Below are 21,727 nucleotides of genomic sequence, written 5' to 3' on the forward strand. Positions count from 1 at the left end.
GGGATCAATATTTTCTCCTTTTTCTCTTTGACTCATAGCTTTCATTTGGTACTGCATTCTTTTGTTGCCTGTTCCTTTCACGGTAGGTGTGCTAGAGTTCAGCTGCATTTGCTCTGTTTTCAGGTTTACTACAGCAACGAATACACTCTTTGAGCGAGCAAACAAAAGTATTTCCGCTGGTAGCATACCTCATCAGTATCAATTGACAGAGTGGAAGATCCCCCCCCCCTTTTTTTTTTCAAATAATGCATAGCAAGGGCAGGCAAACCATATGAATTTAGTAGGTTTCACTAACTGTCATAGCTGTTCTCGAAGGTAGTGGTTTAAATTAAGGATATGGCTGTGAAGAGTGAATATACAAATTTTATGTTGTATAGCTAACAGCAGCCGGTAAGAAAATTTTTTACAGCAGCACACAGCTGCAGATTTACCGTACCTGTGATTGCTGACTTCTGTAGTTGGGATGGTTTATTTTCTATTTCTGCTTTCCATCAGCTGCGTCCGTTAACTATTATACATACAGTGACAAAGGCCACATCTGGTTTGACAGACATAGGCATCATGACTGTTCTATATTCTGTCTTTGTGTACCTGCATAGAATGCAAACACTCTACCATTCTTGATAAGCTGCATGCAAACCATGATTTATTATTTAACATATAGAATTCTGGATTGGCTGTCGTTACACATATAACTTCTAAATTATTCTATCAAGTGGAGATAACTGGATCCATAGGAATAAAAAGAAGTTTGCAGTAGTCAAGATAGAAAAAAAAACTCCACGTGTCTGCACTATTACTTTTCTGTGCAAAAGCAGTACATTGTTCCAATACTGCAGATGAATGTGATGTTTGTAGACTCCAACTTTTCAATCACTCTCTCTCTGCTTGTAGTTATGTAGAGCAGGAATGGTGTCATTTTCATCTGTAGTTCAGAACAAATGAACAATGTTGAATCTGAATGAAGTTGTGAGATCACAGTCAACTTCCAATTGGTCATTTTATTCTTTTAGAGCCCTGATTCTTTCAACCGACATAACACGACAGTTCTACAGTGTGCACACAAGGCCCCACGCAGGCACACGAAACAACTCTCATAAAAAAACAACATGATATGCACAAAGCTTCCCAGGAGGTCAATTTCAGTGTGCATGCTGGCCATCATGCCTGCAGTGTTTTTGCGCATACTAGCTTGGTCCGTGGAAACTCAAGTGTCAAATGTCAGTCACATCATGGTTGTGCAATAAAGGTGACTGCATAACCAAAGTCTGTATATGATAGGCCAGGTGTTATTAGCATAATATAAAACTAATGTCTCCAAAATGAAGGGAAGCTAGCAGTCTTCAGGGTACCGCATTTCAAGAAAATAAATACACCCTCATACAGTTGAGCCTGATTACCCAAGAATGAGCTACCAACATTCCAGAAAGTTTGGAAGCAGTATAATTTTCCTATCATGATGGTTGATTGCTGTCACCAATCAGTAAACTTGTTAAATAGCAAGGTCAGTTTGATTTTTGCTGAAAAACACAGCATTATAAAGGCCAAAGAACATTTCAACACAAAACAATGTCTTTTGGGAATTAAGCATTGACCCACACTTATGACACACCTGTTTTACATTTAAGAGATGAAACATTGTAGGCTTCATGCTAAACAACATTAATTTATTTGTCTTGACCATTCTCTTCATTTCATTAAAATGCAAATAAATTTTCATGATGCCATTCAACCATTAACTTGGTACCCCAGAAGCACACCAATATGCTCTCTTTATAGTGATACTAACTCCGTTTCATTCACACATTTGTGCACTGTGTTCAAGTAGATTAATTGTCTAACCCAACTTACTGCAATTTTTTAGCTGTTGTTAATAGATAGTTCATTTAACCCTTCTGTTGCAGCCTCAACTGGCTCACTTTTATCTAGGTCTTGTATCAAGGTGTCAGCAATTAAAATAATTCAGCTTAAGAGTACTCTTCTTGATCAGGTAGTTCCTTTCATGTGGAACTGACATGCCACAATCCTTCAGTGATCCTCTTTTCATTTTTAGCGTTCATAATAGACATAATTGTTCTCTTTTTAGTGATAGATGTTGATAACTTGACCTAATGACAATGGCTCATTTTTCTTATCAGTAATAAGGCTACGTGGGTATGCTAACTGCACGGCCTTGTACACTCACTATGTGCATCATATATATCAGGCCATGCAAAAATGAAAAAACAAAAACAAGTTCATCACAGCATTGCACATCAAGCTGTCTACATAAAGTACTATATTGCTGTTCTATGTAATAATGACATTACATATTGCCAAACGTCACTGTATCGCAAATGGGCTGTGATATGTCATTAATAAATTAGCTGGGCAAAGTGTGGAAGTGAAATTTGAGTGCCATGGATGATTTAAAGAGAACAGGACTGCACACATAATTAGACATTTGCATTAATGATGAAAAAGAGCAAGAAATGCAAGCAACTGTATAGAAAATGGAAATGTTAACAAAAACATTAGCCAACATATGCACATTAGGCTTTGCAAAATGTGAATAATACGATCACCTTTTCCTGTGCAGCTCTTGTAAAAGAAATCATCCATACGCAGTGGCAAAAATAAAAAACACCAGCACATCTCGTACCACAAAGTAAGTGCGTAAGAGTGCTTCAGCATCATAAAAAAAGCATTGTCCGAGACCTTTCTCTGACTCTTGCCTCCATCATACATGACAGCCTAATGGCATTTCACTGCCAAAAAACAGGCTGTTCTTCTTATCAAGAGTTCACATCACATATAAAAAGTGTTCTAAGGCTAGACAAAGTTGTAAAAAAACATTGTCAGAAACAGTCCAAAAACAGTGGTAAAAACACACCCCCTTATGCTGGCCAAATTCCTCAAGATACTCAGATATGAAAATTCTCAAAAATGCATGCAAGTAATCTAATCTTCAAAAGCTTGATTCCCATAGAGATGACTCCATTTAACATGAAGCCTCCAAAGTGAGAATGAAGTGTTGTAACAGATAGAGTTGACACGCACGTCCATGAGCTGGCACTATGATCCCCTGGCACCATTATATGAGATCAGGTATGTGCGCTCCCACAGTGTAATTTTATTTGTGAACAACTGTCACGCACATGCATGCAACTGACGAGCAGTTCGCTCTTTTTTAATATATGTGTGCCTACAATATACTGGCATGCAGCATAAAACACGTTGGCCTAATTGAAATGTTCAGCTTTTTTTTTTCGTAAAAAAAATGACTCAAGTTTGCGACAGGAAAATTATATGTGTTAATAAAATATGTATATATCAGTACAGATCTACGTTAGGATCAGTTTTACACAAGCATGCACACATACATTATATATATACACAGCCAATGCTTTTTCCACCAATACTAGTGATGCAGAGTTATTGAAGCTCAGACTAAATTGTACTCATTGTTCTTCAGTGGCCTCAGATAGCCAGCTGCCAGGAATAAAAACTTGAGGTGTTTGCTATGAAATACAAGTGAGCTGTGTTCTCATTGTACAAATTAAAGAACGAAAGAAGAAACAATTGTGCTGTGTCTCCTTTATTTTTAACCATTGCCTTATTCAAAACTTGAATGCAGTGCTTTTCCTTTTAAACAATGCTTGTGAAGCCTAAACTTAGAAAATTAAACTGATCCTGTGTGTATTTCTATATGCTAGTAAAACTGATAAACTAGCACAGTTATCTTCCTAAAACTGAGTAAAATGTATTGGTTTATGGTATCACTGCAACAGCTAAACTTCATTTCATTACTTTCTTTTACAAATTTAATTTAATATAAATAATGAGCTTTAAAGGGGCCCTGAACCAGTTTTTATCAATGTGGAGAAAGGCATTTGAAGTGAAAATAGGCTATTTCAGAAATACTTTGCAGCAAGAAGTACTTCAATACGTTCAGCAGAACCGAAATTACTGGCAATCAAGCACGGCCTCCGCTGTGCTCCCGCTCCTTCTTCAATGCCTTGCACTGCTAGGGCACAGTGGGGCGTGCCCACAATGCTCCGCCTTCTAAATGTCACCGTGGCGCGCAGTTCAAATTTTATTTTGGATGTTAACATAGACGCCATGACTTCCGCCTTTGGTGCCGACGACACGCTAAACATAAGCCAAATGCGGTTATCCTCAGCGAGTCGCAGTGCGCTTAGCCAATGGACTCGTGGCGGCACCCCATGGCAGCCGCGGTATCTACACCATGTAGTCAACGCAGCTTGATGTCAGCTATCAGCCAGTAGGAGCTGCCTAAGGAAATGACGAACTAAATCGACGAAATAAAGCATCCAGAAGAGAGTAAGGACAGGGCCTTCTGTTGAAAAGAGCGTTTGAGAGAATGGAGACTTCGCAATCCGCTTGCGAGCTCCACGCACCGCATATGACAGCAAAACTTGGCTGAAATGTTCCCAGCAGCATATGCTACCCGCAGACTATGTTATTTCACCAAGCCCGAGGGGTGGTTCAGGGATCCTTTAAACAAAACTTCAATATAAACATGCATTAGAATGTAATCAAACCAAATGGCATTCAGACTCCCATTAAGACCAATTGGTATTCACAGATTCCAATTGGTGCCTCTGAACACTTGAATGAGATATCCATGAACTTAGTTCTTGAGCCTTGAACATGGATAGTGAACTAATTGATGAACTTGGAACTTGGACCCTTTGGCTAAAATTATGTAATGACACCCAATGAATGCCCTATTGGAGCTGTCTTGACACCATCTAGACCCATAGTGATGTACAATTGGGACTGTCTTAATGCCAATTAGTACCATAATGGTGTCCGGTTGAAACTGTCTTAATACCAGCTGGGTGTACAAAGATTTCCAATTGGAACCAGTTGGACAAGGGAAGGCTTTGGACAAATGCTGTAAGTCCAGCTTTGTCTCCCTGAAAAAATATTTCAATTCTTTATTATTACTTTTTTTTTACTTGGAATGTTAAAAACTGTAAACACTTGCTTAATGATCTATCATGCTAGCATGACAGCCTGTACTTCGTGGTTAGTAATGCTGACCTTGTTAAAATTGTTTGCTACCATGTCTTATGAGTTGGCACCTGGCGTAAGCTTTTATGACTGGTTGCCTTGCAGACATTTCATGGAACCCAGAACACACAGCGTTTTCAAGCTTTGTAAAAATTTTTTTCCTTAACCATCAGCTGCAACTATAAAAGTAGGCTCCATCCTTGAATATTATGCTGCCTAGCTGTAGCTGTACCACTGAGGTTCACGGGACATGTATTTTGTAATTAACTACATGTTTTTTTCCAGAAATTTTCACATAAGTTGGGTAAGCTGCTGGCAGCTGACCATCAACAGCACCAGAGGTGGCATGTTTCTGTTGCCATTCCGATGTCAAACTTCTCAACAACTGCAATGAAATACTACCATGCTGATACATTTGCATCACTAGAGGACACTTGTATCCTACCAGAGTGTTCCATAAACAAGACTCTGGTGGCTGTTACATCACAATACGCTGTAATACAATCCATCACTTTGGTTCATATCAAGCAGCACATATTTACACATAATGACATACTGTTTAGCTAACAGCTATTGTAACAGAAGATGCCACAGCTTTAAAAAAAGTATACAGAAGCTATCATGTTCTTCAAGCTTCGTTTATACATTTTTACATAATATAAATATGCATTTATGAAATAAATATATATTTGCACAAAATATAAATAAAAAATAATAAATAATGATTGGTAATGCAAAGTAAATATTTATTGTAATTTACTGTAAACCTATAATTAGTTAAGGTTGTTTCTCCAAGATCTCTTAATGGCACAATTAAAGATGAAAAAAGAATAGTGACTCCTAAATCACTTCATTTCTTTTTACTTTTCCAAGTTCACTTACTTGCTCCTCAGAAGACAGCTTTCAGAGCACGTATTACCATTACCAATAATGCAAGTTACCACATTCTGCACAATGAGTGCAACGAAGCATCTACTCATGTAAACTGAATATAAACTACAGCTGCCTCAATCCATGCAAATTTGACATTATCCCTATTGGCCATCTGCTCAGGAACAAATTTTCTCATTGTGGGGGTGATGAAAGTGTCACTCACCCTTCTTAGTTACAACTAGCACCTTGGCTCAAAGCCAAGTTTGTTCCCAGCCAGTGGGCTGAGCGGAGACAACACTGTGGTGCCGTACTTGCACAGAGTCTGGAGGAAGCTCGGAGCCTTTTCCTCGTAGCATGGAAAGTGTGCCATTATGCATGTCCCATGGCAGAGGAGGTGTCTCAACATGCTCGATGGCAAAGCTGGGGCCCAGTACATCAGGCCGACCCCTGGGCAGCGTGTTGGCCCAGGTGTGTTGTGGGGCCTCACCCCCACGTGTGACAGCCAACAGGTCAGGCTGTGATGACAGGGACCCCTGGCGAAACATGCTAGTTGGGGAGACACCGCCCGGAGAAACAGGAGGAACAGCATCCAGTGGCCTCGGCGAGGAGAACTGCTCTCGACACGCGGACAGGTTGCGCTGGAGGCCCTGCTCAGACGAGCCAGTTGGAGCCGTTGCGGGCCTGGTCACTTTGTGGCTGGGTAGTAGAGGCTCTCCTGGGGAACGTGAAATGTGATGCCGGCCGCTGGGGGGTAGCTGTTTCCAGGATATGGGGGAGGCTTCTCGCAAAGGCGTTCGGCAGTGCCCCCGTAAACACCTCCGCTTCCAGGCTGGTGACCTGGGTCACACACACCACCCCTCGGGGGTCAATGCCCTTAGCAAACCCCCCGCCCAAAGGCTTGTCTCTGCCCAGCGCCACAATGCCCAAAGAGTCTTTTGAAGCACTGAACTTGTTTCAAAGGTCCCGTGAGGGCTTGTGAAGCAAGTGCACTGCATGCAAGATAGAACAAGGCTTGCCCTATCGCTCCGGTGGCACTGTGCAGAGACAAGCTATCCTCAGACAGGTACCCTGTGGGTTGGAAGCTTTCATCAGAATAAGCTCCATTAAGCAATGCATATTTCATGGTTTTATGTGGGGACATTAATCTGCATACCCATTCTCATGCTGCACTTCCGAGCTTCTACCATTGCTCTTTCCCACCAGCAAATCTGTGCTTGCCCGATAAAGAGAAAAAAATTGTTTCCAAGGGCTGTTGTTGATGAGGTTGGTTTATTATTTTTTAGTAGTATAATTCCCTAATAAGTATCATATATTTGTTTAACGAATCTTTTGTTGAGCCTAACTAAGATTAGCTTAAGAGTTCTCTAATGTTCTCTACTGTGTGTGTGACAAGCTGTCATGAAAAAGCATAGAATAAAATAGCCTTTTATAGAAATTTAACCCTGAAAAGAACCAATAAACCCCACCTAATTGAATTAAAATGTGCACGTTAATCTGGCTCAATTAATGTATGCCTCAGGATGTGAATCCAAGACATAAAAACTGCACTGAATAAATATGAGCAGCATCAGCAGCGTAACATTTTGCCTAATCTTTATCTACGTCCCAATATAATGCATGTACCCTCAAAAGCTGGTCCAAAATGTGAAAAGAAAAGATGTGCTTTTCAAAGACAGAGCTAATTCAATATTGTTGAAAGCTGTGTGATGTCCTTTGAAGACATCACAAACAGTCCTCACACAAAAGATACCCTTTGCTGAAACAGGACATTTCTAACAAGGACAATGATTTGCATTGACCCTTAATTCCTAAAGAATTTCAAGTTAATTTAATGGAAAAGCACTAGTGATTTCTGATCTTACAATTATGACTTAAAAGGAGCTATAGTACTATAAATCACATAACCAGCTACTGTGGTAATTCCTGAATATGCACATAATTCTGACTTTACCTAATGGCTAAATATTATGCATTCTTATTTTATTGTTCTGCCAGGTTTCAACTATCACCATGAAATTACCTGTGAAGTTTGGCTCACAGTCAATCACTAGAGAAAAGAGAAGCTGATACTTTGCCTGTGTGCCATAAAAAATTTTTGCATTGTGCAGTTGCATAGTCATTCTACTTCTGTAAAATGCCTAAAAAGCTCATCTTTTCAGTACAAAAGCATTTCACCACCTCAATATCTATGACTCCCATTTTTTCTTTGTCAAATATTATTAGAAGGTGGGTGTGAGCTTTAAAAAAATTTCAAGCAGCGAGCCGAAAGTCTTGCTGATTTGGCACTTAAATTGAATAGCTGCTAGTGTTTGATTGAGTGCTTGAATAAAGATATTCATTATCAAAATTTCAATTTTTTAATAACTTCCCAAGTTGCAAATTATTGTACTAGACATATAATGGTAGCCAGATAAGTTATAATACTAATTAAATGGTCTGGATTGTTTTGAGTAACTTTTTCTGAATTATTCAGAAACTAATTTGTATTCAATTCAGTGCTATCACTGCTCAGTTTGTATTTGACACAGTATCATCATTATTAAGTTCATATTAAATTTGGCATCGTCATTATTCAATTCGTACTTTATTCTATTTCAAAAATTGTTATTAGCATACTTCTAGTTAAACTTTATTCCTGAAGCACTACAGAGTTGCTTCTGAAACAGTTGCATCAAATGTAGTGGAGCAGGAGGCCATGGTTTTTCTTCCATACTCGAGAATGTTTGCAGATGCAAACATCATAGTTCAACAGTACATTGGTAGGAAAGTGTCTATTGCACCTTGACTCCCCCTAAGCCATCAAGCACTCTTGGAGCCCTTGTGTTGAAATGTTATTTGTGGGTATATATCGATGTGCCAAGTTATGGGGCAAGTGCACATATATTTACACTGTTGAGAGGTGTAGAAAGCAAGGACTACATTTGTATTCCTTCAGTGCGCAGTAATAATGTTAGGCACAACATGCTGCCGTCAGTGCAGTTTTCAGAAACAGACAGGAGACAAAGGAGTGGGACCAAGGATGCATCTGACATGCTTTCTTTTATCCATGCAAAAAGAACATGCAACAAGCTTGCAGAAAGAGTCGTGCATTGCTACTTTATTAGTGTTCTTTTAACTAGTCTGATAAGGGCACACTGAATCACTGTACTGCAAAGCACTGCCATTGCATCAATTCTTATGAAATGTGACGAGGTGCCAGAGCCTTGTCAAATTTTTCACTAGCACCTTTGTTTTTCTGGCTAAAAAATATGCTTTGATTATGCATACTCTCACCTTTGTATGTCTGCTTAAACAAGTAAGAGCACAAATAGGCATACAGCAAGGCACTAGCTTATTGGTCCTGTCAGCATCAGTGTTAACGTATGCTGTGCACAAACTGGGCCTCTGGGCCGGGCAGAGGCACAGCTTAGTGCAGAGCAGTGCATGACCACTGGGAGCAGATGCATCCTCTCCGACAAGCAGGCAGGGCAGTGCAGCAGAGCAGACAGGGGGGAAGCCAGGAAAGCGTCATTACACGCTTACTGGGGAAGGCGCTGTGGTTGGCCTGCAGGGCAGTGGGATGGCTCCCTGGCAGAGTCATCGCTCCGGCGGCTGCTTGGCGCTGCTGCTGTTGCTGCTGCAGCCGCTGGCACAGGCACAGGGCACCCACGCACAGCACCAGGCACACCACTATCACCACCAGGGCCAGTGTCACAAAAACACTCACGCCAAGGCCCAGAATCTGGCTGCTGGCCATATCGTCTGCAAGGAAATGCATTAATGCAGCCTGTTTTCTAGACAGTATGGTCTGCCTATAAGACAATTATGCGCAGCAGTCAATGGATAGTGCACCATGCGTACGCACTTCATAGCACACAAACCATGTAAACTTTTTATGAACAAAAGAAAGAAAAGCTCACTAAAGCCTTGATGTAGATGGAAAAATTGTTTCTATGTAAACTGCAATATTTGACTAAGTTTTCCTGCCAAAAAATTTGGTGGCAATGTATTTCATGTAAAAAGATATGGTCGCAAGTAATTCCATAAGAATATGTGTCTTCAGAGCCCATAACCCTGCCCAGGAAACGCAGTAAAAAAATGCTCAAACCAATTCGAAATTTTTGGTTGGAACCAATTGGATATTTCCAATTGTGTTTTGGGACAGCCATTGGAAAAATCAACACGTCCAACTGGATTTTTGAGCACAATTGGACCCAATTGGTCTCTGAATCAGACTCGTTGGTACCAACATGAAAAACAAAAGAAAGGGAAAAAACAGATGGGCCCTCACCTTACTTAGCATGACACCGATATACTTGGAACTCGTTTCAAAAAGCATACTCATCCATGAACACACTACAGCAATTCTCTTCACTGACATAACCAAAATTCACCACCTCACTACATGAGAGATAGGTGTCAGATGCTATATATACATATAAGCATTATTTGGTTGACCAAGCGGTACCAGTGGTTCATGAGAAATTGGTAACATTTCGAGATAAATATTTAATTTGACAGAAAGCTAAATGCTTCTCTCCACTGATCGCACCAATATACAAAGACCTTTTGCTTGAAAACTAACATTATAATTCTGCTATTATTATTATCAACTATTTTGTTGTTTCACGAGGTTACTCATGATTTCCAATTGGGTCCAGCTAGGACCAAATGGCATACCAAGCTCCAGTGATGTCCATCTGGAACCAACTAGACTTCTCATGATGGCCAATTTGGACCAACTGAACTTTGCATGGAGCCCAATTGGAATGTGGCCCTCCTATATGATGTCCGATTGGAACCAGTTGGGTCCCATTCAAAAATACAACTGCACTCAATGTTACTTTTTTGACTGGGAATAGCTGTCTGTCTGATAAATATACAGAGTGGCATCACGGTATTATAAACATACTCTTCTACTTGCCGTTTGTGCCTTGAGACTGGACGATAGACCATTTACAGAATCAAAGGTAAGCCTGACCTCATAGCTCATCAGCCCGGAAAGCCATTCGAGTTCGTCTACAGTACCTGAAGGTGACAGACTTGAGTGCCTGACTTTAGATATGCTGCGCCTGGCTTAGGGCATGTGACAAAGCGATCAAGACTTGCGTCTTCTTTCTATCTTTCTTTCACTCCACCATCCCCTCATCAAGTGTAGGCTAGTAAACTGGACAAAGTCTGGCTACCCTCCCTGCCTTTCCTCCTCCCTTCTATTTCTCTCTATACTTGCCATTTAATGTGTATGCTCTTGTCTTCATAGATTAAATTTGTTGTCCATCAGAATACAGTCCTCTGTGGTACTGATTTTAGCTCTCACTGTTGAATTTTGTTTCAGCAGCCTTGCTCCTCATTTCTAAAATGTAAGACTAACTATATATGTGTATCCCTTTGGCAGGCTTGCAACTTTTAGTATAGAAATGACATATTGCACTGGACCAGTGTGGAATATTGAGACCATGAGTATATTACTCTGAAATTTGATAACAGCACTAAACGACAAGGATTAGGACTCCATGTTGAAACAAAAGACTAAAGATAACTATACTGCAAGCCAGTAATTTGGTACATCAAAGATAAGTTTTCTGCGCCCAATCTTTAGTGTAGCATATAGAAAGCAGGAATTCAGGATTACAATATGCCAGATTTGGCAATGGTTATGCTTTGGAGAAGTGGTTCTGTAATGAATGTCCATCTGCCAGTATGGTACTTCGCAACCAGTGTTACCTATCCGCATGTCTCACAACTACTATTAAAGGCTCCGTAAAGGAAGATTTCTCAAACCTGAATAAAGTTTCCAAGTTACATGATCATGAGCTTGCACCCAGGTTAATGTTGGTGTTTTTTAATGAGGACATGTGAATTAATCAAACTGCTATTTCTAAAATGCGAATGGTAAGCTTAAAGTATCGCATGTAACAAGTCAGTACTAACGTAGACCCAAAATATGTCGAACAGGACTTAGACGGGTAAAAAAAGCCATTAATACAATCCCTGGTTTTGTGTAATTTTTTGCCAGCCCCAACATTCGAGCTGTGTGTACAAGCTGCATAGTTTTATCTTGGATATACCGAGGCTGATCTCATCGTATACAGTGAGTGCATTAGTGATTGTTTTTAAATATTGTTAAACTCGGCATACATAAATACTCGACTAAAATGACCCAGTTTTGCAGAGCACCAGCTTGAACCTTTCTCACCTATGCATAAAGCATGGCTTGTCTCATCACTGTTGTCTCCACAGTGGTTTACACCATCACATGTCAAGTTGCTTGAGATGCAAAAAGTGTTGCGGCACTCAAAATCCCGGCACTTCAGGTCATGCTTGAGATCTGAAATGCAAATAATGAGAACTATTGAAAATGCTATTTTAAGGGCATCATAATGATTTATATAAGTGCATAAAAAGTGACATGTCATTGTATGAGCAAGAATAAAATTTGAGATAACACATGGTTTTTCAATGTCTAGGCAGCAATTCTGGGTGAACGTCATGATATTACATGTTAGAAGCATTTTTTTCGCACATTATAAGAATCCCACTTGCCCCATATCTGAAACTAAAAATATCCGCTGTCTAAAATTACTTGGAATCAACCAATTATGATACATAATGGGGCTTTCATGAACACTAGATGCTGCATTGAAGTGTTGAAGTGCTGTTCCATTGAAGCACTGCATTACATGCAAGCACATTGTAGTGTTTTAAGTGTCAGTCAGTGGAACAATAAGAGGTTATTACATTGCATGGTGAAAAACATTTCATTTTACTTCACTAAGAACTTGTCAATACACCTATAAATCCTACTTCTTTAAAGCACTGCTGCCTGTCCTATTCTATAATGTCTCACCAGGAAGTGAGCTGTCCTTGTAGGCAGTGATTATTAGCTTGAAGCCATTTCCTTGTGGGCTCCAGCTGTCTGTGGTATATTTGAGGGTCACGTAGTTCCCCTGAGTGAAGATTGTTCCCACATCCGAGCGTGTGCTCCGACATGAAAGATCCACCTGCGGCCACGAAGGATATCAGGGGCGAAGCATAAATATTACCAGCTCAGTGAAAAACAGCACTTTTCCCCTCCTTCTAGTTGTGTTGTAGACAAAAAGCTTTATCACACTGTTGTGATAGAACAGCCTTATCTTCAACTGAACTTCTGGCAAATAGAAATTCAGTGTGGAGTTAGTGTGCTCTATGTCGTGGAGAGCAATAACATGAAATAAGTTACTTCTTTTTAAAAGTGAAAGTCTTCTTCAAGTGCTTCAATGAAAGTAAAGCAGTGCACATGAGTTCAAAAGAAAAAGAAAAAGAAGTCACGAGAAAGCTCAGCACAGACAATTCAATATTCAAGTATTCAGTAATCTCAATTGTTTTTGGCTAAAGGTTATTGAATGTTTTGCATGTGTTGTTCCATCAAGAATCATGAGTGAGTGTGCAACAGAAATGAGCTCTTAAATGCTATCATACCTGGCTTATTGTAATCATGGTAATTGAGCAATTCTTATTACTTCACCTCATGCATTAGACTGTGTCCTTAACATGACATACAGAGATGTTTTTGTATTTTACATGTTTTTGTAAGGAAAAGTCTTAGCCATCCATAGTTTTTCAGCTCATTCAAAATATATTGAATGCAAGATATCTAATTTAGGATATTGACCATACAGCACCAATTTACACAAGATACAGCTGGATTATATTCTTTAGAGTAGCTAACATAATGAAAGGTTTTGTTTTTCAACTATAATAAACCTTCCATTTCTTGAATTGGATGCAGCGGTGCTCAAGACTCATTTAATAACAAGATCCAAAAGTAGAGTTAAATAATTAGCACATACTAAGTTGCCTAAAGTAGGCTGACATATTGAACAGCTATAGGGAGAAATTTTATCATGTGTTGTCCTTTCCTTCATCTTCTTTATTTATGTATTGACCACCTTGTAGCAGTAGAATGTCAATGTTTAATTGACTGCACAGTTCAGGCATAGGTGTCACGAGCAAAAAGTGATTATATATAAGCACTAGACAATTAGTGTATAATTAAGCATTTAACCAGCTAATAGTAATTCTCTAAAAGTTGGATATTTACAGCACAATAGGACATTGTGATTCGATGCCTGCAATTGAAAATTAAGAATGTAAGCATCTCATCATTTTCTTGATGCAGCACCTACTTTTAACATTGTCTTTTTTTTATGCTTCCTCACATGTTCGGTCTGCCCCGCCGTGGTTGCTTGATGGCTTCAGTGTTGGGTTGCTAAGCATGAGGTCACGGAATAGAATCCCGGCCACGGCGGCCGCATTTCGATGGGGGCGAAAACACCTATGTACTTAGGTTTAGGTGCATGATGAAGAACCCCAGGTGGTCCAAATTATTCTGGAGTCCCCCAATATTGCGTGCCTCATAATCAAATCGTGGTTTTGGTACGTAAAACCCCATAATTTAATATTTTAAACATGTTTGGTCCGGCTTCACTGCAACTATTCTCATATTGCAGTGAAGCCAGCTTGCAAACAATGGCCTTTGGTATATTGGGCTTTCTTAAAATTATTATTGCTTACGCAGTAATAATTCCTCTGCGGACCGAAAATTATCTAAGAGAAGTGGCAAGGACACTGATTTTCTGTTCTGACGTATCAGACGAAGACATTCTGTCTATATTTCTTTTTGCGGGAAGATGGTCATGTAGTTCAAAGAGCAACATGGTGTTTGCATATGACACCCTGTGTTACATTTACACACACACACACACACACACTGCTCATAGATGCCACACCAGTAGTGCGCGTCACGTGGAGATGGCAAAACGGAGTGTTTCCTGCGGTTTCTGATATTGGTTCTTGGCGCAGCAGTTCAGATTACAATACCTGTAAGTGCACATTATTATTAGCACCTTGTGATTTCCTATAGCATGGGCACCATCAAAAATGACTAGATGATCGTGGCAGTCCAAGGCCAGCCTTTCAAAGCGAAGCATGAAGCGTTGCAAGATTGAATCAGTCTGGAAGGTGACGGCGCACTCCAGGTTGTTTTCGCTTTCAGATGTCAGCACAGCGCCGTCAATCTTCTTGTACTGAGGGTAGTGTCGCTCTCCCATGCACAATGATGAGATGTGAACTGCGAATGGCAAGAAATAGGATCCAGGATTAAATTCATGCAGGTAAATATTCAGGAAAATTCTACTTCCTTTCGATAATGCAGAAAAATATAGCCAGCACATGCTTCTTTTGCAGGCGATGGAACTTATACTTTAAAGAGGTCTCTCCATTGTAACCTTAGAACACTCCTGTGAATTTCCTTCACACTGATAATTGATGTTTGAGCTCACAATCAATTCCAGGAAAAGACTCGAGAAAATTAAGTAGCTATAGTTCATTGAAACTGTCTAAATTATCATTTCGCTTAGAGCTTGTGTGTGTGTGTGTGTATATATATATATATATATATATATATATATATATATATATATGTTCACAAAGTCGCCACGTAAAATAACTTTTCTTCGGCATGCATGGTTGAAGTAATTGTCTGCACAATATCTTTGTTTAAGATTCAGCGCAAATGAAATAAGTAAGGATGCATATTCGTGTCACGTACATGCATATATACACATACACGCGATAAACGTAAATGCGCTTCTTACGCACACACTTTGCACGAACGTCCTTGCCTTCTCAAGCGCACCACATATTACAATGCCTCGCGTGCGTTTGAATACGCAATCCTCGTTTTATTTGACGTTTGTGGCCAATTGTCGGTGCTCAATTCACACCAAAGGAAAACCAACACCCGTAAGCGTACACCACGAAGACTTCTGTGGCTGGCTGTACTGCGAACAAATACAGGGAACGTCAACTGAACGCAGTGCGTGTACCTATAAGGCCTGCTTTCTTGGGATTCATCCCACGCCCAGTTAGCTGCGGGGCGAGAGTTCGGATCGTGCTCACCCGCGAGCGAACCTCGATTCTCGCCTCGCAAGGGGCTGAAATGTCCGCGTATACTTGTACGGGTCGCGCCGTGCGGTGCACGCACGAGCCGGCACGGGCAGGGCACGGAACTCCCTCTTTCCCGTGCAGCCCGCGTCCCCCTTATTTAGGGCTGCGTTGGGGGTGACTCGCAGCGCGCCGCGTCGGCGGCGTCCGCGGCCAAGAGACACGGCGTGCACGCCCATCGCTCGTATACCATTCACGTATCGTGCGCACGCATGCATTGTCCCGGCGGCGCGCTTCACGGCGGCAAGAGAGAGCGCGCGCGCGGACACACAGGACTAGGCGCAAGAAGGGGTTCCATAACCGAGCGTGCTACTCACAGTACTTGTTCCGGTCCGCGAAGGCCCCGTGCCTGCAAATGAGCAGCGATAGCAGCAGAAACTGAAGCACGACGAAAGACCAGTGATCTCGCTGGACGCTGGCCATTCTTCGAGCGCCGGCTGCAGCTTATTTCGAGCAGCTATCACGTCGGCGTCATATTGACTTCCGCTCGCTTACGCGGAGCCAACGCCTCCTCGGCTCGCTTCCATGCCCGACCGTGGCAGAGCTGGCATCTCTCGCACTATCTAGGGCTAGCCGGCGCCTTTTCGCCAAGTGGCGGCGCCACCGAAGTGCGTGGCCCCGCGGGCGGCCCGGCGATTGGCGGCGCCTTTGACGGCCGCTCTTCTTGCAAGGAGGCAAACTCTTGCTTTGACGCGGCGCACGCTTAGCTCCTTGCCACTAAAAATACTGTGCGCAACTCGGAGAATATGCACAGCAGTCGGACTGCCGACAATCGATCGAGTGAGGCAGACACGCGCCGAGAACAGCTCCGTGCGGCCGCGCGCGCCTCATATGCTGCCCGCCCCCCTTTCTCAGCTTGCACGCGGCACTCCGCGGATCCTGCAACTGCGGCACCGCAAGTTTTGTTTCGTCGGTAGGGACAGTCCTGTCGGCGCGCTGAGCAAATCAAGTCAAGCTGTGTATAGGCCCGCAAGCAACGACGTTGCTACCGGCGCGCTACGGAGCGAGCACATATCAGAAGGCGGCGGTGTACAAATACGCGTCACCCTGGCAGTGTGCAGTAAACTTAGCGTAGGCCCAGTAGTTGAGGTGACACTGGCTTATGTCGCAAATATAATGAGATAGCCTAGGCTTAACTTTTAAGCATATGAAGCGCAGTTAAATACATCCATTATTTCGGAACAGGTTATGCTTTAGACCACATATTCTGCTATATGTATAGGGCTTCCCAGCACACCTTGTATCCCCATGCTGCACACATGGGAACGGTCATGGTAACAGTTTTCTGCAATGCTCATATTCAAGGAACTTTTGTTTTCGATGTTCAAATGTTGCGGCTATCTGAACGGGAAGAAGAAGAAGAAGGCAAGAGGAAGAGGAGGAGCAGAAAAAAAACTAAAGAAAACCTCGTCACAAAATAATAAAGGGGACTTTCTTAACTTCTTTGCAAGATACCCGAAAATTATTTTGACGCCACCCATGAAAATGGTTTTACATTGATTGAGAATTTGGCTTGTACTTTTTGAGTGGAAAGCGTTAGATAACTATCCCTTTCCATGCTTTGAACTTCCACAAACATCATAATAACTGCAATGAATGCACATGTGTGAAACATTCATGTGCTGAGACAGATACTGAGAAAGTGTGCTCACAACAAATGAACACGTTAAACTCGTTGCTTTAGATAGAAACATTTACTTCGAGAAACTCAGAAACAAAACAACGGCTTTTGTCGTGTTCCGTGTACGGAAAAGTTAGCTTTACCACGCTACTGCTTCTGACGCAGAGAAGCTAGATTGACAGGGACAAATTTACTCGAATACGAGGGAATGAACAGCCAATATTGCCAATGAACGTCATAGAAATCGAAACTTTCTCCCATTTAATTTTACATGTTAACCTGAGCCGGGATTAGACTAACTCTTGATGGGCCCTTGGTCAAAAGACTCTCGAAGATTAGACGTTCAGAATCGAGTCGCCATCTTGAGTGGTCCGGCAATAAACGCTGAGTGCCTTAATGCATACAGTTTCCTTAATGTACGTCTCTGTTTACTTCGATGCTACGTGCGTAATGTGAAGTTTCAGGTCTAGGCAGAATATAACACGGATATATTGTCGTGTATCGAAGTTTAGCGCTTTGAATTTCGTTAAGAATTGCACGCGGACAAACAGCCCGCCCTTTGCAATCTAGAAAGTGTAGCATGGACGACCACAAGACAGAAGAAGCGTTGAGTACTCGCAGCGAAGCTTGCACATGAGCCAGACGCACATTTAAACAAAAGCAAACGTTATGCATGAAGCAAATGTCTGCGCACCAGCCTACTGGTGTGCATGCCCACCCGCACTTGCTGATGAAAAGCGAAATCATTGGCACAACGTACCACGTGCATGCGTGCGTGATAAAAGAGACGGCTAACAGCCGCTAAAGCACTGCGTGCTGCCTGGTGTTCTCTCAAACGATCATCCAAAAAGCGGCCCATTAGGCCGGTGTAGATGACAGTGGAATCAAATTATAGCCACATGAGAATCAACAAAACGCACAGCGCGCATTTTCTTTCGCAGACTTTAGTCCTTGCACATCGTCACCCATGTTGCACATTATTAATAGCTTTTGCAGCACTGAAAGAAAATGTACAAATGCCACACTTTTCAGCTGCCTTCTTGAGGCGGTGGGACAAGCTGTGCGTGCAAGGTAGAGACACAGGGCGCACCTGGTGTTGTCTTGGTGGTGGTGTTTCGCTATCTAATGACGATCTCAGCAACAGCCAATATTGCTTTTACTGGGAACCTGGCGCTGCGCAGTCGATTAACTTAGTGTTTCACACTGCAGGTTAGCTGTTGCTCGCAGGATATTTGCACGCCAGCTAGAAGGCAGTTCGAAGTTATTTTCCTTTTGACAATCCCGAATTAGACCTAGCTATATCTGAGGACTGGCTTTTGCGAAAATAAGCAGAGCGAACAGTCGCTATACGTTTAATGTACATGTCCAGGAATGGTAAGCAACCTTGCACCTTGAGTCATGCGGTGATTGTACTCGCTGCCAGTGGTGGTGTTACCGGGATGAGTTAAATCGAGCTAGTACCCCGAATAAAAAAAATAATGAGATGTGGGAGATTCATGTGAAGAGTGAAAATATAGAGGTCCGTTGTCTCAGAGTCATCACTGCGCCACGAAAAGAAGGAATCTATTTTATTGTCAGTCTTTACAACTCTTCGCAGCAGCTCTCTCTTGAAATATCACGTATATATCGTCGTTTATTTTTTTTTTCTGCGTGGGCCAATGCGAACCACCAGTGCTCCAGGTCAATACTGACTGTACATATCTGTTGACAGTGAGCTCCAGGGCACCCGCATTTACAAATTACTACGTTGGGAGAAGCACAGAGCATGCAAAATTACTTGAGGCCACTGCGAAACGGCAAGCAAAAGAACTTGCACTTTTACATATTACTGTTCCTTGTTATCATTTGCCCATGTACCAATCCTTGGAGGATGCCAGTACAGGCACCTGAAGGAACACTTCCCACCAGGCCCACACCTGCCGTAAATAAGACGTATGAGCGGGAAGCAAACATCAGATATTCTCCCACTAGTTTGTGATACGCCAGTGGACCCACCACACCACTTCATTATTAATCTAGACACTAACAACCTCAACACACAGAACGTCACGGAAACGATCGAGTCTATAACGACGTAATACGCACAATACAAGCTGCTTACAAAACAAACACCGCCTCCTAATTTACCAAACTAACGCACTCATAAAACACAATGAGGAGACCAACAAGCTCAACTCGTTAATCTTCGACTTATGGCACTTCTACAAGAACGTTGACACCATGCACCACGCAGAAATACACGAAGCACCGCACGAGCACCTAGCTTATGACGGCTTCCACGTAAACCGTAGAGGGATACAGCTAGTTTCCCAATATATCAAATGCTTTATTAAGGACAAATATAGAAAAAAACACTCGTTAAATATACTTCAGACACCACATCCGCCGACTCTTCTGACCGTGTCATCCCGAAAAAGCAACTGCAACAGTCACCTCAGGAACACAGGCAGCGAAATGTGAAACGAGCCAATGAATAACGCGGGACGGGACAACGCTGTTATCCTGCCCAGAGCTGTCCTGTCCGCTTGTTCTTACTTGTGCTCGCGTCCGTACTTGCTGGAACCCCTTATACGTTCACCATGCACCAAATGGCCCAGCAAAACACACCACTCACTGAACTATACACCGCTAATATCCCAGGGCGTCCGACAGTATCAAACAACACCACCCCGACAGAGAGCCTCTACATTTCTTAACCCCTTCCTTGGTGACTTTTCCAAAACACTTCCGTTATTTGTACAAGATACCCCCCCCCCCCCCTTTACTGAGAATTATGGAGGACGTTAATACTAAAGGCATACTACCGCAAAACACACTTCTCGCAACACTAGACGTAATGGCCCTACATTCCGATCACTGATATCTGCGATAAAAGAAACGCTGTTTAAGCACAATGCACAACACTCTATTTAAGTCTACTTGTCTCTTCTTGAATTAGTTCTAACATATAATTACTTCGAATTTGAGGAAAATTACTACCTACAAATACATGGGACAAGCATGGGTACACCTTTTCCGCCAACATACGCTAACATATTTATGGAGACTCTAGAAACAAGTTTCCTATATCACTGCACAGACAAGCCCCACAAATACCTACGATACATAGACGACATATTTATAATATGGGGACATGGTCAGGAAAGTCTAGATAAATCAGCAACATTCCTAAATTATTATCACCCAACAATAAAATTCACGTCGGAATCTAGCGCATAAACTTTCTGTACGCAACAATTTACCGGGTGCTCAAAACTAAGCTTTATGGTGTTCCTAAAATTAGGCACTGGGAGGCACGCGAAGACCACCTGTGCAAATAGTTTACGTGGCCCAGGGGACACAAAGTGAGATGATAATTATCGCTGTAAGCAGCCCAATTAACTAAAATTGAATAATTACCTTTTTGTTGACTGCAGTAAGTGGGTACGTTTGTATTGAAAAGTTAGAGACAGTCGTGTTTCTACGTATCAGTTGGAAGAATTCGTCTGGCCTGTCTGTGCTCTGAGATATCCGACTCCAAATTTTAATTGTCATTCGCATGATTACGCATGCAAGAGAGTGAGGATCGGCGCAAAGCTCCTACCTGATGTGACGCGGCTGTCGCGTGCGGCGTTCAGTCTGACAACAGGGCGGAGGCATAGGCAAAGATGATAACTGTCCCCCTTCCCTTCTCGGCTGGTGAAATCAAGATATGACAGCGCGGTGTGCCGTGCAGTTGTTGCTCTTGATTTCAATAAAAGTTACAATACTTGGAAATCAGCAGTCACTTTATTTGCGTTGCCCAGCCAAGGACCATGCCCGCTCGTCTAGTCACCATTACGCACGCGCATTGCCCTCCGGCTTCTCCGCTCGTGCCATTATCTCGGCATGGCAGCTGCGGCCATCGTTACACGCTGCGTTGGTCGCGTGTTACGACAGTGGTTCCGGGTTATTCGATTTTTTATTTCGCCAGCCGAGAGGGGAAGGCGGACAGTTATCATCTTTGCCAATGCCTCCGCCCCGTTGTCAGACTAAACGCCGCACGCAACAGCCGAACCACGTCAGGGAGGAGCTTTGCGCCGATCCTAACTTTCTTGCATGCGTATAATCATGCGAACGACTATTAAAATTTGGAGTCGGATATCTCGGAGCACAGACACGCTAGAAGAATTCTTCCAACTGATATTGTGTAGAAACACGATTGCCTCTAACCTTTCAATACAAAATAATCACTTACTGCAGTCAACAAAAAGTTAATTATACAAATTAAGT

At 42.2% G+C, this 21,727-nt stretch overlaps 1 protein-coding gene across 3 annotated transcripts; it reads right to left on the bottom strand.

Moving 5' to 3' along the window:
* Positions 1–981: 981 nt before the first annotated feature.
* Positions 982–16,454, bottom strand: LOC142592393 (uncharacterized). Of its 3 annotated transcripts, none has more exons than XM_075704001.1 (6): positions 16,173–16,454; positions 14,757–14,980; positions 12,719–12,872; positions 12,068–12,199; positions 9,415–9,633; positions 982–6,607 (listed from the first exon to the last, which is right to left on the bottom strand). In XM_075704001.1, exons 1-6 carry the CDS (start codon positions 16,276–16,278, stop codon positions 6,144–6,146), a joined length of 1,299 nt encoding a protein of 432 aa, XP_075560116.1. In that variant the 5' UTR covers positions 16,279–16,454; the 3' UTR covers positions 982–6,143. The 3 variants fall into 3 exon arrangements, with proteins under 3 accessions (XP_075560116.1, XP_075560117.1, XP_075560118.1); XM_075704002.1 differs by having other exon boundaries at positions 6,409–6,729; positions 9,407–9,633; positions 16,173–16,453; XM_075704003.1 differs by having other exon boundaries at positions 6,452–6,729; positions 16,173–16,451.
* Between the last annotated feature and the right edge of the window lie 5,273 nt (positions 16,455–21,727).

This window comes from Dermacentor variabilis, chromosome 1 (assembly GCF_050947875.1).
Source record: "Dermacentor variabilis isolate Ectoservices chromosome 1, ASM5094787v1, whole genome shotgun sequence".
Lineage (NCBI taxonomy): Eukaryota > Metazoa > Arthropoda > Arachnida > Ixodida > Ixodidae > Dermacentor > Dermacentor variabilis.